Source organism: Microtus ochrogaster, unplaced genomic scaffold (assembly GCF_000317375.1).
Source record: "Microtus ochrogaster isolate Prairie Vole_2 unplaced genomic scaffold, MicOch1.0 UNK27, whole genome shotgun sequence".
Classification (NCBI taxonomy): domain Eukaryota; kingdom Metazoa; phylum Chordata; class Mammalia; order Rodentia; family Cricetidae; genus Microtus; species Microtus ochrogaster.
The window spans coordinates 3,238,314-3,253,123 of record NW_004949125.1 but is presented as its reverse complement, the minus strand read 5'-3'; the positions used below and the strand labels follow the sequence as shown (position 1 = coordinate 3,253,123).

General features: G+C 49.7%; 1 protein-coding gene across 3 annotated transcripts in view; it reads right to left on the bottom strand.

Annotated features, from left to right (window-relative positions):
* Window positions 1–836: 836 nt before the first annotated feature.
* Daglb (diacylglycerol lipase beta) overlaps window positions 837–14,810 on the bottom strand; it is a 36,066-nt gene continuing 22,092 nt past the window's right edge. For all 3 annotated transcript variants that reach the window (XM_005368019.3, XM_005368021.3, XM_005368020.3), the window contains 9 exons: window positions 14,335–14,461; window positions 13,364–13,447; window positions 10,848–10,925; window positions 7,245–7,325; window positions 7,028–7,155; window positions 3,778–3,846; window positions 3,629–3,701; window positions 1,817–2,064; window positions 837–1,713 (listed from right to left, as the gene is read on the bottom strand). In XM_005368019.3, coding sequence (XP_005368076.1) covers window positions 1,515–1,713; window positions 1,817–2,064; window positions 3,629–3,701; window positions 3,778–3,846; window positions 7,028–7,155; window positions 7,245–7,325; window positions 10,848–10,925; window positions 13,364–13,447; window positions 14,335–14,461 — 1,087 coding nt within the window. In that variant the 3' untranslated portion in view covers window positions 837–1,514. The remainder of the gene's footprint in view (window positions 1,714–1,816; window positions 2,065–3,628; window positions 3,702–3,777; window positions 3,847–7,027; window positions 7,156–7,244; window positions 7,326–10,847; window positions 10,926–13,363; window positions 13,448–14,334; window positions 14,462–14,810) is intronic.

Genomic DNA, 14,810 nt, shown 5'->3' with positions numbered 1-14,810 from the left:
TTGGATGTGCCTCCCAACTGCTAGATTAAAGGTGTGTGCCACTATGCACAGCCCCTTAAGATTTCTGACCAAAGATATTTCTTTCCTCGATTTTTTTTTTTTTTTTGCTGTTACTAGGGTGTGTACTCTTTTGAGACAGGGTTTCACTATGGTTTTTTGGCCTAGAACTATGCAGACCTTGAGCTCACAGAAAATGACCTCCCTCTCTGCTCAGAGTATTAGGATTAAAGGTGTGTGCCACTGTACTTGGCAGCTGTATTTATATTAATATATCTAGTAAGTTCCCTTTAGTCTTTCTAGCCCCCTTTTGGGGTTTTGTTGTTGTTGTTGTTTTGTTTTGTTTTTCAAGACAGGGTTTCTCTGTGGCTTTGGAGCCTGTCCTGGAACTATCTCTGTAGACCAGGCTGGTCTCGAACTCAGAGATCCGCCTGCCTCTGCCTCCCGAGTGCTGGGATTAAAGGCGTGCGCCACCATCGCCCGGCTCCTTTTGGGGTTTTGTTTGGAGTCAGCATCTCGAGTTAGCATATTGTTAAGTAGCTAAGTGTGACCTCTAGTTCCTGGTTCTCCTGCCCCCCATCTAAGTGCTGGGAAAACAGCTCAAGTCACCAACACACTTGGCATCTTTGTTTTCTGGACTTGGTGGACTCTTTGGAATATGTGCAGGTCTCAGTAGCCAGAGTTACAAACAACTTGATTTTCCATAAAAAGGCAAAACTCATTGCTACATGGTAGCAATAACTCATGGTAGTAGTAACTCATTGCTACCATGTCAGCTCCAAGAGGCTAATGTAGGGAATTCCTGTCCCCCAGTAACACAGACCTTCCTGTGCACTCACTGATGGTGTATCAATTACTTTATTTTAAAAAATCCTCCCTGAGCCCAACACCTGGCTCCAGAGCTAGAACACTGTGAGAATTAAGCATACGTGAAAGTTAAGCAATCAGTTCATGTTGTACAAATGGAGCCACAGTGGGCTCAGAGGATGCTCCGGCTGCCCTTAGTGCTGCACCAGCGCCGGCGAAGAAGATAAAGTGCACACCTGTCGTCTTAGAGTCAGACTCTTGTAAACAGCGGGATGGGTTCCTGGCAGGGGTCGAAGTGCTAGAGATTCACCAAGGGTCTTCATATGTGGAGTTCTCAGGTGGCTAAAGGAGGCTTGCTCCACAAGCTGTCCTAGAAGTCCTAACACCTCTGCGTGTTCCCGACTCCTGATCCTAGTAATACTGTGGTTAAAAATGGTTTTGTAGGTTGGAGGTGGCAGCACATGCCTTTAATCCCAGGCAGTTGGATCTCTGAGTTTGAGGCTGGCCTGGTCTTCCAGATGGAATTCCAGAACAGCCAGGGCTCCATAGAAACCCTGTCTTAAGAAAAAAGTGCTCTGAATTGTATGGTCATACTGTTGCCCATTCTACAGGGACCCACCACACCAGCCTCACAGAAGCCACTCACATTCAGTCAGTCTAAAGGAGGGGAAGCGCAAGCCCATTGTGCTGGGCAGTGTCCACAAGCGGGGTTAGGCCACAGCCGCAGGAGGGCCACCTTGTCCCGGGCAGGAGACACAGGCTGTTCTGTCCGCGACTACTCTGTCCAGCGCCTGATTGACAATGTTAGGCAGGTGGTCAGTCAGCATCTTTGGGCCTATCAGGATCTTGCCAAATTCTGCTTCATGTGCCCACCTTGCCCTGTACCGGGCAGCAGAACAGCAGCCAAACCTTGAACAAAAGAGAACATGGGCTAGTGATGCTGCCCTTGAGCCTGGCTTCTGGCCACCCTCAGCAGATGAGCGTGGAGACCCATGTGACTCCCTCCACTCACCTCCCTGAACCACTCTCTTCTTCAAGGTGGATGATCCTGCCAGGTGGGTACAGAGGTGGGTACTTGGTGGGAGAATCCAGTGGGGAGTCGCTGGAGCTGTAGCCTGGGGAGCATCGAGTCAGCAGGCTCTGCTCCCCAAGAAGAGGCTGAGTCAGGGCTCTCTGGTTGGCCTCATCCAGTTCAGTTGGAGAGTTATCAGGGTTTCCTCCAAACAGTCCATACCAACAGCCGTGCAACAAGATCTTGTACTGAAAGGTAAGACCCAAGGGCAATTGGTCCTGTGCTAGGTGGCAGCCCTCAGGGTTTAGCCTGTCCTTCCACAACCACAGGTCATGAGTGAGGCTTGTGCCAAGAACCCATCGTATGTACAGCAATAGTTAAAAAACAAATCATAGGTGTATTTTGAAAGTTATTTTTAGGCCAGGCAGTGGTGGCACACACTTTAATCCCAGCACTCTGGAGGGATCTCTGAGTTCAAGGCCAGCCTGGTCTATAAGAGCTAGTTTCAGGACAGGCTCCAAAGCTACACAGAAACCCTGTCTTTTTTTTTTTTTTTTTTTTTTTTTTTTCGAGACAGGGTTTCTCTGTGGTTTTGGAGCCTGTCCTGGAACTAGCTCTGTAGACCAGGCTGGTCTCGAACTCACAGAGATTCGCCTGTCTCTGCCTCCTGAGTTCTGGGATTAAAGGCGTGCGCCACCGTCGCCCGGCCTGAAACCCTGTCTTGAAAAGCCAAAAAAAAAAAAAAAAAAAAAGCAAATATTAAAATTCTAATAAACAACAAAACTGAAAAGGTAAAGCACCTGGAGTCCCACTCATTACCCAGATAAAACCACACTTCAGCATATACTTTTTGAATATTGTCAAGATTCCCTTGATACATACCTGTTCTTTAAGAATACCGTTTTTAATCCTACTTATTTTGTGTGTTCCTGTGATGGCATGCCATGTGTGTGTGTGTGTGCGTGTGTTTGGGGGGGGGTCACAGGACAAAAGGAGCTGGCTGTCTACCCCCTGGGTTCCAGGGACTGGACTCCGACTGGGCTTAGTGCCACATGGCAAACCCGCTGTCTCGCTGGCCCTCCCTTTTTCAAACTTACCCCAATAGCAAGCAACGACTAGGGCCTCGAGCATGCTGGGCAGCTCTTCTACCGCTGGGCTCTAGCCCCTGCCCCCTCCTTGGCTTCCTTTTCCTCTTGGCCTCAGATTTTTGGCAGTCCTACCTCAGTCTCCCGGCAGCTGGGTTAGAGGCCAACACCATTACACCACCTCATGGCTGTCAGCTCCTATCGGCAAATACACTTTCTCTTTTCCTGTGTGTGTAGGTTTGAACCTAGAACCTCCTGAAGGCTAGGAAAGTGCTCTACCACTGAGCTACACTCTCAAGTCTCTACCATTAAAATTTCCCCATTACATTTATTTAGCTAATTGTATGCGTGTGGAGATGAGGACTTCAGGGAGGTCCTCCCCCTCCACCATGAGAACTTCAGGGAGGTCCTCCCCCTCCACCATGAGGACTGAATGCAGGTCAGTCTGGCAGCAAATGCCTTTCCCCACAGATCCATCTTACCAGCCCCCTAGAACCTCTTAAGAGTCCGTATGTGTCGGCCTTACTGGAAGCCTGGGACCATGTGACTGAGAGCACGGAGGAGATGGGCAAGGGTTTCTTTCCTAAGTGCCGCTCTGTGACTCCTGCACACAGAATCCCAGACACGGAGGAGACGCGAGCATCAGTGTGCTGGGTCTAGTGACTGCTGAGCCGCTCTGCCTGCCTCCACGCGGACCCTCCGTCTAACCCTAGCTGAGCGCGCTCACCTTCGGCTTGTTGCAGTTAGCGATCACTCGCAGTATCCTTCTCTTCAGGTCTTCCATGTTGGTCACACTTAACCTGGTTGGTAAAAAATAATCTCAGTACCCAGTGTTGCCAAGGACCCGACCCCATGGGCCACTCGAGGGACACTGACCTGGGAATGACATCCATTCCTAGGATAAGTGACACGATGAAGTCCTTGGAGTGTTCGTAAAGGGATTTGCTGGAAATTCAAGTGAGAGACAAGCTAAGTCAGTCTAGGTTCTGTTGCTGCAGGCTTCAGAGAGAATAAACAGCTGCCAGGGCAGATGTTGGTGTCACATTCCAATCTTCTAACAGAGAAACGTGACGTGGGGACCCCAGGGCATAGTACAGCTAAATCACCAAATGATCCCTGTGACCCAGAAGGCCCCAATGGCACAGTCTACCGAGGTGCCCTGGCAATATATGAGCAGGCAGAGGTAAAAGGCTAGCCACTGCAGTGTGTATCTGCAGGACCGAAGCTGGCCCAGGGCGGTCAGGCCTGTGATTCCAGACACTCGGAGGGTGAGGCAAGAGGACGGACCTACCAGAGCTAGACTGAACTCAAGGCTAGCTAGCCTGTACTCCCATCTAGCACTTAAGCAGTAGAGGGAGGAAGACAGAATTGGGACTAGCGTGGGCTACACAGTTAAGACCCTATCTAGAAATCACTAAAAAGTAAATATGTAAATAAAATATAAAGGTGAAAGCCATCTAAGAAATTCCTACTTCTGGTGTGAAAGGATTTTTTTTTTTTTCTGAGAGAATGAGAACAGAAAATAGCATGAATACTGGCTTTATAGAATTGTCTGGAACTATGTTGATATCCTGTGTGCTAAATTAGAAAAGTTAAATAATAAAAGCAGTCCCTAAAATCAAGCTCATAGTGTATTTTTCCTACTGAGCAGGGTTCTCTTCTGGAACACACCTATAGTCTCAGCCCTTGGGAGACTGAGGCAGGAAGATCACCAAGAGCCTGAGGCTAGCCTGGGCTACATGCGATCTAGGCCAGGCTAGGCTACACTGTGAGACTGTTTCATCAAAACCAAAAAGCAAACCCACAATACTTCTGCATCACTCCTATTTTTCTGGCACAAACTTTACCTCATCACAAGCAGATACCTGACAAGTTCTCTACGTTATTTTCAGCTAATCAGTGCAGGAAGAAAGGAAGTCCACTTTCTATTCCCTGCCCTCTGAGAAAGTCCATCTAAGGAAATGGCTGTTTACTGCCAACACTAGGGGAGAGATGGTGACACTGAGTGTGGCCAACAGGAAGTATATGGAGTGCTAAAACCACGCCCTCTGAATCAGATCTAATGTTAGTGACCTTTTGCCAGGTGTGACAGTGCACATCTTTAATCCCAGCACTCAGAGGAGGCAGAAGCAGGTTGATATCTGAGTTCAACTTCAAGCAAAGGCTACATAACGGGACCCTGTCTCACAAACAAAAATCAGGCTGGGTGGTAGTGGCGGCGCACGCCTTTAATCCCAGTATTTAGGAGACAGAGGCAGGCGGATCTCTTGAGTTTGAGGCCAGCCTGGTCTACAAGAGCTAGTTCTAGGGCAGCTAGGGCTGTTACACAGAGAAATCCTGCCTTCAAAAACTAACACATAAACCAAAACAAAAGATCTGTTTTCTGCATTTTTCAATTTTTCTTTTCTTTTTTTTTTTTTTTTTTTGAGACAGGGTTTTTCCATGTAGCCCTAGTTGTCCTGGAACTCGTGCTGTAGACCAGGCTGGCCTCGAACTCAGAGATCTACTTACCTCTGCCTCCTGAGTGCAGGGATTAAAGATGTGCACCACCACTGCCCAGCTGTATTTCTCAATTTTTTTTTTTGTTTTTTGTTTTTTGTTTTTCGAGACAGGGTTTCTCTGTAGCTTTGGAGCCTGTCCTGGAACTCCCTTTGTAGACCAGGCTGGCCTCGAACTCACAGAGATCCACCTGCCTCTGCCTCCCGAGTGCTGGGATTAAAGGCGCGCGCCACCAACGCCCGGCTTTTCTCAAATATTTTTATGAATATATAGTGGGGTTTTTTTTCACTGTTCTGTTTTTACCTTTTATTGTTTTAAACCTTAATTAGTTTTAGTCTTTTTTGCTGTAGAACGGATTTCTTTTATAATCAAGGCAAAGCTTATATGTCCAGTCAGCATGCTCAGCTAGCGGGAAAACATGTCCAGCTCATAAATGTCCTGTTTGCTCAGCCCCAGAGAATGCACGTGGTCCAGGTGAAGCCCACACACATGATGGATGCCAGGTGGCAGTGATATGCCACTGGGGGCTACCGAGGATCAGAAGCACACAGCTGGGGTCAGGGGAGGAGCAGGCAGAGTATGTGGGGATTCTCTGTTACAAAAGGGCTCAGCAGGTAAAAACACTTGCTGCCAAGCCTGATGCTCTGAGTTCAACCCCTGGGACACGGACAGTGGAAGAGGACAGCGGGTGCCTCCATGGCATAAACACACCCACACAGACACACATGCATGCTCCTGCAAAGAAATGAGGTTAAAACGGGAAAAAGGGAAAGATTTGAGGCCTGAAAGGAGCTCAATGGTGGAGGACAAGCACTCTAGGCACGGGCGCAGGAGAATGGCCGCCCTCTGCTGGCTCCCACGCGGTAGACTCTCAGACACACATATAGTTTGAAGTTTCTTTTCTTTATGTGGACGGTAGACAAGTGATGTACCATTAAACTACTTTTCTAGTCCTAAAATAAGCTGTCTTTAAAAACCAACTTTTAGGGGCTGGAGAGATGCCTCACTAGTTAAAAGCACCTACAGCTCTCCCAGAGGACCCTGGTTCCCAGTCCCCGGTTAGACAGTTCACAATTGCTACAAGTATGTGTCCCACTGCCTCTCCTCTGCAGGTACCTGCTCACGTGTGCACTCACACATAATGACAAAAAGATCTTTAAAAACCAACAAAAGGAACCTTAGAAATCTATCATTTAGCTGGTTATAATCCCAGCCACTATGGAGGCCGAGGCACAAGGATCAGTTCAATGTCTCCCCTCGGTCCCACAGCAAGTTCCAGGCCAGCCTGGGCTACGCAGGAAATTAGAGCTCTTGGCAGGGCTTCTCTAAGGACTGTAATTCTCTTGCCTCTGCCTTCCGAGTGCCTGCATCATAGGCATGCAGCACCGTGTTCAAATTCATAGTCTTTCTTTGCCCTTTTGATACAGGGTTTCAGGCAGCTCAGGGTCTAACCCGCCATGTGGCCACCTTGTAAGCCTCCCACCGCAGCTTCTTCAGTGCTGGAGTGACAGCAGTAGGCTATCCCAGGCTGCAGGGATGCCACATGTCAGCACTACACAGTGTGTCACAACAAACTTCTGGGGAGGAGAGCACCTGCTTGACCGTCCTGCAGAGAGTGAAGCCTTACCTCAGGAGCCCCCTGGGTGGTGAGAAGGCATACGCACGGACTTGTGGGTAGGCCTTCCGGAGCATGATGGCTAACAGGGCCGCAGCTCCGGCTCCTAGGCTGTGCCCCACCAGAACAAGCCGGTACTCCTGGGGGACAGAAGGCAGAGGGAGTTGAGGCCCAGAAGAACAGATGGACCGTCACAGTAACAGAAAATAGAAGAATGAACCGATCTCACCGGAGCGACACTGAAGGCTTGGCTCAGAATCCCATCGTTGACCAGTCTGCGGTAAATGTACCTGGCTGCTTGAGCAATTCCCTGGAGGAATAGATGGGGTGAGGTCAGCGTGGCTCGGAAGGCGGTCTCCGGCCTACGGTTCACTGATACACTCTGGGCCTGTGTCCCAGAGGCTGGCTGGCAGGAAGTGGACGCTGGTATGTATCTAAGCCAGTGGGTGTCACCAGGAACACCCATTTATGCAGCAGGCACATCTGTAGTTCTGTGTGTTAGTCCATAGCTGCACGACACACAACGTGAATCCTCTAAGGACTGGGGATTGAAGCTGGGGGCCCTAGTGTATGCTGGGCAAGCAATCTACCACTGAATTATACCAGAGCCTTTAGAACTTGTTTTTATGGGCTGGAGAAATAGACCAATGATGAAGAGTGCTTCTGTCAGTAACCAGAGTTCAGTTCCTCGAACCCGCATTAGGTAGCCCACAGGCACCAGCTTGAGGGGATCCGTTGCCCAATTCTGATCTCCATGGGCATGTGCACATGGACACACATACATAAATATGTCTAAAAAGTATTATTTTTTTTGAGATGGTTTTAAAGTTGCCAGTCTGGCTTTCAATTTGATACGTAAGTCAGCCAGGCCTTGCACTTTGTGTGTGGTGTCTTCAAACTGAAAGATCACAAACCGAAGAAAACAGAGGACCTTGAGAAAGCTATTTATTAGTGCTTTGCGCTCTTCGAGCTGCAGCTGACAGGGGAAGAGAGCAATTTAGAGTGGGCACACTTACAGGTTATGTGGTAATGAAGACCCCCAAAGTGAGCCAGGAGCTCTGGTTTTGTGGTTTACTCTTTTTCCTTTCTTTTTAATTTTCTGGAACTGGAGTTACAGACAGTTGTGAGCTGCTATGTGGGTTCTGGGAGTCGAACCCTTGTCCTCTGGAAGGGCAGCTAGTGTTTATAACGGCTGAGCCATCTCTCCAGCCTTGCAGCTAATTCTTAGTTGGAAAGGCCGATGCGGCAATGAATGCCCCAGCACATGAGGGTGATGTTGTGCATGAGAACCAAACAGAACTGTTTCCAGAGAGCGCTGTTAAAGTCTGGTTGCCCGTTTAACAGCAAACAGGATATGGCTGGTAGTGTTAATAAAGATACGGAAGAATAAAAAACTACTTTGGGGGCCAGAGAAGTGGCTCAGGGGTTAAGAGCATTTGCTGATTTCCAGCTCCTGGACCAGGTGAGTCACCCCTGCCTGTAGCTCTAATGCCAGGCATCTGATGCCCTCTTCTGGCCTGGGTGGTCACTGCAGACGTATGGCACCCATACAGACAGGCAGGCGCATGTGCACCCAGGGAAATAAAAATCCTATTTAAAAAGACACTATTTTGAGAACTACAGCAAGACTGAAATGAATTATGAAAGATGGGCAGACTGGAGAAAAGGAGGATTTTCTTATTTATTTACAGGGGATCTGTTTGTGTAGTCCAAGCCTCAGACTCACTCACATGTCGCCAAGCCTTAAGCTTCCAAGTCTCCTACTGCTGCCCCCTGAGTGCTGAAGGCGTGCACCACCACACCCAGTTCACGTGATGCTGGGCACTGAACCCAGGGCTCCATACATGCTGAGCAAACACTGCTGACTCGGCCACACCCCTGGCCCTGTTCTAGTAGTATCTGGTGATCATAAACAGTTGCTAACATGATTATTGTTTGAAATAACAATACCATTAATGGGTACAGCTCTGAAGAAGGCCACCCCCCCTCGTCTCCCGTCTCTCTTGTGTGTACATTAGTGTTCATGTACACGAGTGTGGACTCACACTTGTCACAGCAGGCAAGTGCAGGTCTGAGGACACCCCCGGTATTGGGCCTTGCCTTTCATTTCAGACGGTTTCTTGTTGTTAGCCTCTTGTCTATGCTGGTCGGTTCTAGAGCTTCTGGGATTTTCTGCCTCCATCTTCCCAGAGTGGAGATTGCAGGTGCCCACTTATTGTTTACACTGTGCTGGCCAGGCAGCATGGCCCAGACTTAGTCTGCTTCCACCCATCCGGTGCTGACATCACAGATGCACACTGCCATGCCCAACTCTTACATACGAGTGCTGGAGATCCAAATTTAGATCCTCACACCTGCCTGGCCAGCACTTCACCCGCTGAGCCATTCTCTGGCCCCATTCAACTGAACGGATTTAAACACCTAATCTAGGTTTAGGGAGACCCTATCTCAAAATATAAGGTGGGAAGCAACTGGAAAAGACAGCCAGCGTCAACCTCTGACCTTCATATGCACATATACACACATGTACGTGAACCTGCACACACATAGGAGCACACACACACAACCTCACAAGGAGAGAGGGTAGAATATCAGAGCTGGGAGTGGAGTCGTTAGCGTTTAGTAAGCCCAGAGCCAACATCAGGGTTCATCAAAAATTAGGGTATAGACAGAAAAGATGGACATACAACATTGCACAAACACACGATGGCAATGACCTGAAATATCACAAACGGTTAAAATGATAAATGTAGTATACCCATCCAGCATCCACATATCCATCTACCACTGATCTATCCATCCGTTCATCTATCCCTCCATCTATCCGTCCATCCACCCACTCACCCACCCACCCACCTATCCGTTCATCTATCCCTCCATCTATCCGTCCATCCACCCACTCACCCACCCACCCACCTATCCGTTCATCTATCCCTCCATCTACCCGTCCACCTACCCACCCATCCCCCACCCACCCATCCACGCATCTGTCTTCCCATCCATCATGTTTTTTGGTTTGTTGAGAGAAGGTTCCAAAGCTTACAATGGCCTGGACCTTGCTGTGTAGCCTGAAACTAACTCATGGTCCTTCTACCCAAGACTCTCCATGTCTGGAGTTATTACACTTACTTTACAATGTTTAAAAACCATTTCATACACACACATCCATCTGAGGTGGGGTTTTCCTCCTCCAAGAGGAACTCTGCCCCACTCACCCCCACAGAAAAGGAAGAGAGAAACAGAACTAGGCTCTGGCCACATCCACAGAGAACTTGTGGGAGTGAGCTGTCCATCCAGCCTGTGCCGCCCACAAGTCTGGAGCTCTTGCTCTGCTGCTCTGGCTGGACCAAGCATTTTCCCACGAAGATATCAGACTTTAATTAGAGGGGAAAGTGACTGGGGCTACAGTTCAGTTACTAGATGCTTGTCCAGCCTGCATCAGACTCTGGGTTCCATCCTAACCTGGAATCCTCATATTCAGACAGTGGATGCAAGAGGAACGCAAGTTAGCTATAGGCCAGCCTGGGCTACATGGGACTCTTGCCTAAAAAAAGGAGGCTGAGGCTGGGTGGTGGTGGCATACGCTTTTAATCTCAGCACTTGGGAGGCAGGGGAAGGTGGATCTCTGTGAGTTCAAGGCCTGCCTGGTCTACAAAGTGAGTTCCAGGACAACCAGGGCTACACAGAGAAATCCTGTCTTGAAAAACCAGAAGAAAAAAAAAAAAGAGGGAAGGAAAGACAGCCCGCCTCAAGTGTTGATCTGACAGTCCATCCTCCGGCTTCAGCCACGTTACTCCATCTCTTTGAGGTGTCCCTCTCAACACAAACATACCTTGTGGGCCACACAGTCCTGCAGCTTTGCCTCTAGCTCGATGTTCTCACTCTCTGCAGACAGGTCAGTCAGGACATCCTGGGAATGTGGGCACAGCAATGTCAGCCTGTGAAGCTGCACGGCGGGTGAAGGTGGCATGTGTGGGGACTGAGGACAGGGACCCCAGAGCAGTCAGACTGCTGAGAGAGATGTGTCCAGCCTCTACAATAGCTGAGGCAGGAAGGAATGGCCGTGACAGAAGGGACATCTAGAAACACCTTTGTCTTGCACACTGATCTTCCCAGCCCAGAGCACAGATTAGGGTTTGAGTAAAGCCCTGTTTCTGCCCTGGAACACACACACAATGGCTCACTAAACAACAAAGATGCTGACACAGGAGAGGATGAGTGGCCGGGCTGAACCTGGAGGGAAGCAGAATAACCATCCTTCCTGGGCTCCATGCTGTTTTGGTTTCTGTTTGTGACTGGCTTTGAACTCCTGCCTCCCATGCTGGGACTGTAGGCATGTACCGCATGCCTGGCTTACTTCTACAAGCTACCCACTGAGGACACCTGGCACTCTTAGTGCTGTGTACAGACTGGGACAGCTCACAGAGCACCCACCAGGCTGGCAGGGAACGAGCACTCGGAGGAAAGCCGTGTGCACTGGAGGTTTCTGGAGGAGGAAGGAAAACGCTGAGGCCTGTGCACAGCATAGAGACTGGAGCAGGTTGTGCTGGGTGCACTTGGGGACACTTGGGGGCTACACAGGAAAGAAAACGGATTGACTAGGATGACCAAGATGACGGAAAACCTTTCTTTCGGTGCAGGGAACCAAGTGGTCAAAACAAGGGCTGGGAAAGGACCTAGTTAGAGAGCCTGAGGCTGTGAGAGCAAGGAGTAATGGGCAATACTAATAATAGATAATGGGCTAAACTCCCGCCTTCCACACGGTATGTTAGGTGCTCTGCCCTGAGTCTGAAAGGGAGATACCAGGCAGGTGCTCCCCTGCTGCATGACATGGCCCAGGAATCTTTTCTTAGACCAGGCCTCACGATGTAGCTTTGGCTGGTTTAGAACTCACTCAGTAGACCAGGCTGGCCTCTAACTCTCAGAGATCTGTCTGCCTCTGCTGCCCAAGGGCTAGAATTAAAGTTGTGGCACTAGCATGTCCAGCCCAGCCCTCTTTATTATTATTTATGTGTTTACTTGTGTGTCTGTATACCATATGCATGCCTGATCCCCTGGAAATGGAGTTACAGATGATTGCAAGCTGCCATGTAGGTGCTGGGAATCGAACTTAGATCCTCTGAAAGAGAAGTCAGTGCTCTAGGGGCTGAGCCATCTCTTCAGCCCTGTTTTATTTTGATAAAGGGTCTAAGTTGCTCAGGCTGGTCCTAAATTTAAAATTCTCTGTTTCAGCCTTCAAAGTGTCTGGATTCTAGGCCTGTTCTGCATACTCAGCAGTCACACTGGTCCTTCCTGGGCGCTCCTAGGAGAACCAGGAAGTGAGAGTGGGGGTGGCAGAGAAGAAACCAGAAAGCAGATGCTGGAAGAGGGAAGAGAGCGGGACAAGAAGTGGAGGCGGCAGAGGACTGGAGGTGGACAAAGGGCTCACTGCACCCAAAGAGGCAGCACATGGTGACTGGAGGAAGGGAGGGCCTGAGAGAACCCCCAAAGGAACTTGACTTTTTTTTAAGTCTTTGTGTGTTGTGTATGTGTGCGTGTGCACGTGTGTGTATGAACGCGGGTGCACGTGTGCCACGGCCCAGGTACAGTGGTCAGATCAGAGACGCGCTCCATGTCAGCCTTCACCTCCACCTGGCTTGAGTTAGGGTCCCTTGTCAGCCGGTGCAGACGCCAGGCTATCTGGCCCTTGGGATTCTAGAGTCTCCTGTTTTCATCTCCCATTCTGCTGCAGGAAAGCTGGGACCACAGATGCGGTACCGCGTTCCAGGAACCGTACGCAGATCCTCACCGTTCCCCTCAGCGCACTTTACCGTCGAACCGTCTCCAAGCTGCCCCTCCCACTTCTTCAAAATTCAGTCTTACTCTGTAGCCCAAGCAGGACTCAAACTTGGAATCCTTCTGCCTCAGCCTCCGGAGGTGGGATTACAGGAGTGTCCCACCACATGGCCCAGCATGTCTTCTCACGGAAGGCTGACCCCACCATCCCATCTGGCTCTGGGTACAGGAATTAGAGGGCGGGCTACCCAGGCTTGGGGCTCCTCTAGGCACATCTAAAGCGGGTCAGCAGGAGACGACCAAGCAGGTGTCCGTGTAGACTGTCTTGGAATGTGTTGGCACCTCCGCTGCCAACAGCTGGCCATTAAGTGGGAACCACCTCCCCGTGTCTCATCAAGTCGGTGTTCCACAACCCACGCTCACTTCCTGGCTCCAGTGCTTCCCCTGGTTACTTCACACAGTGGCTTTCTCTGTCTCTAACGAAGATTTCCTCTGCCCCAGCACCCACCCGTGGCTTACTCTCTGCTCCCCAACAGTGTCCAGATCTGAACCTGTCAAACACGGCGGCATTACCTGGAGAGACATGGTTCCTCTCACAGCAACCACCACGGCCTCTTTTCTGTGATCCAGAACCACTATGAAGGGCAGCTCATAGACCTGGAAGAGAAGAAGCCAGCACAAGGCCTGACCCACAGGTCACAGAGCACCACCACCAACAAAGAAACCTCTGTGTCTGTGACCTGGTTTCTCTATCCTCCTGCCTCCCAAGTGCTGGGGTTGTACACACCACCATACCTGGCAACTTCAGGAGGTTTTTTTCTTTAAATTACATTTATAATGTGAGTGCGCATGTGTGCGCGCGCATGAGCATGTGTGTGTCACAGCATGTGTGAAGAAATTAGAAGACAACCTGAGGGAGCTTGTTCCCCTTCTATTGTGTGGGTCCCAGAGATTGAACTCAGGTCCTCAGGCTTGGCGGCAGACACCTTTACCCACTGAGTCATCTCACTAGCCCGACTGTAGAAGACTTAGTTCTGCCAAGAGATTCTGAGGGTCACAGAGTCTGAAAACAGTTGCCCTCTACCAGGTTTTGGCGTAGAGAAGAGGTTGGAGAGCTGCTGAGCAACGCTAACCACAGATTTGAAGGTGGTAGGCAGGTAGGGGTGTGTGTGTGTGTGTGTGTGTGTGTGTGTGTGCATACACTTGAGTGTGACTTCCATTCCAGGCCTTGTGGTACAGGCTTGTATCCCAGCTGTTTAAGAAGCTGAGGCTGAAGGAAAGCAAACTGAAGGCCTATTTGGGTCACAGGCTAAGCTCTGGGCCAGCATATAGGCAACTTAGAACATTTAGAAATAAAAAGTAAAAAGGAGGCTGGGGATGCAAAATGGTTCAGTGACTGAGATACTCACTGCTAAGCTTGATAACCTGAGTTCAACACCCAGGACCCACACGCACGCACGCACGCATGCATGTGCACAAGATCCTCCCACTAGATCCCAGAGGACTCTCGGACCCACATCTGGACACCCCGTCTGAGACAGCACCTTGTCATGAAAGCTGATGTGAATGAAGTCCCTGTACTGCAGCCCAGTCGTCTTCAGGATGGAGGCAAAGTGGCAGTTGTGCTGGTCCCCTTCAACTGCGTCATACTCCGTCTCTCTGCTTCTGCAACTGAAGGGAAGACAAAGAGCTGACTGGCAGTCTGGGCCCCCAGCCAGAGCACAGTGATCCCCTCTAGGATTTATCTAGAAAATTCAGGGTGGGGGAGGGCTGACCACTTCTAAGACAGTCTAAGAACAGTTTCTCAAGTCGCAGGGAATGGAATCCATGGTCTTGTGCATGGGGTAAACACTTTTTCACTGAGCTACATTCCTGACTCTTCTTTCCTTCTTTTCTTTCATGTCTCTATGTGTGTGCACACATGTGCATGTCCATGCATTCATTCATTTCTGTGTGTCTGTGTGTGTACATGTCCATGCATTTCATTCATCTGTGTGTCTGTGTATGCACATGTGCAGGC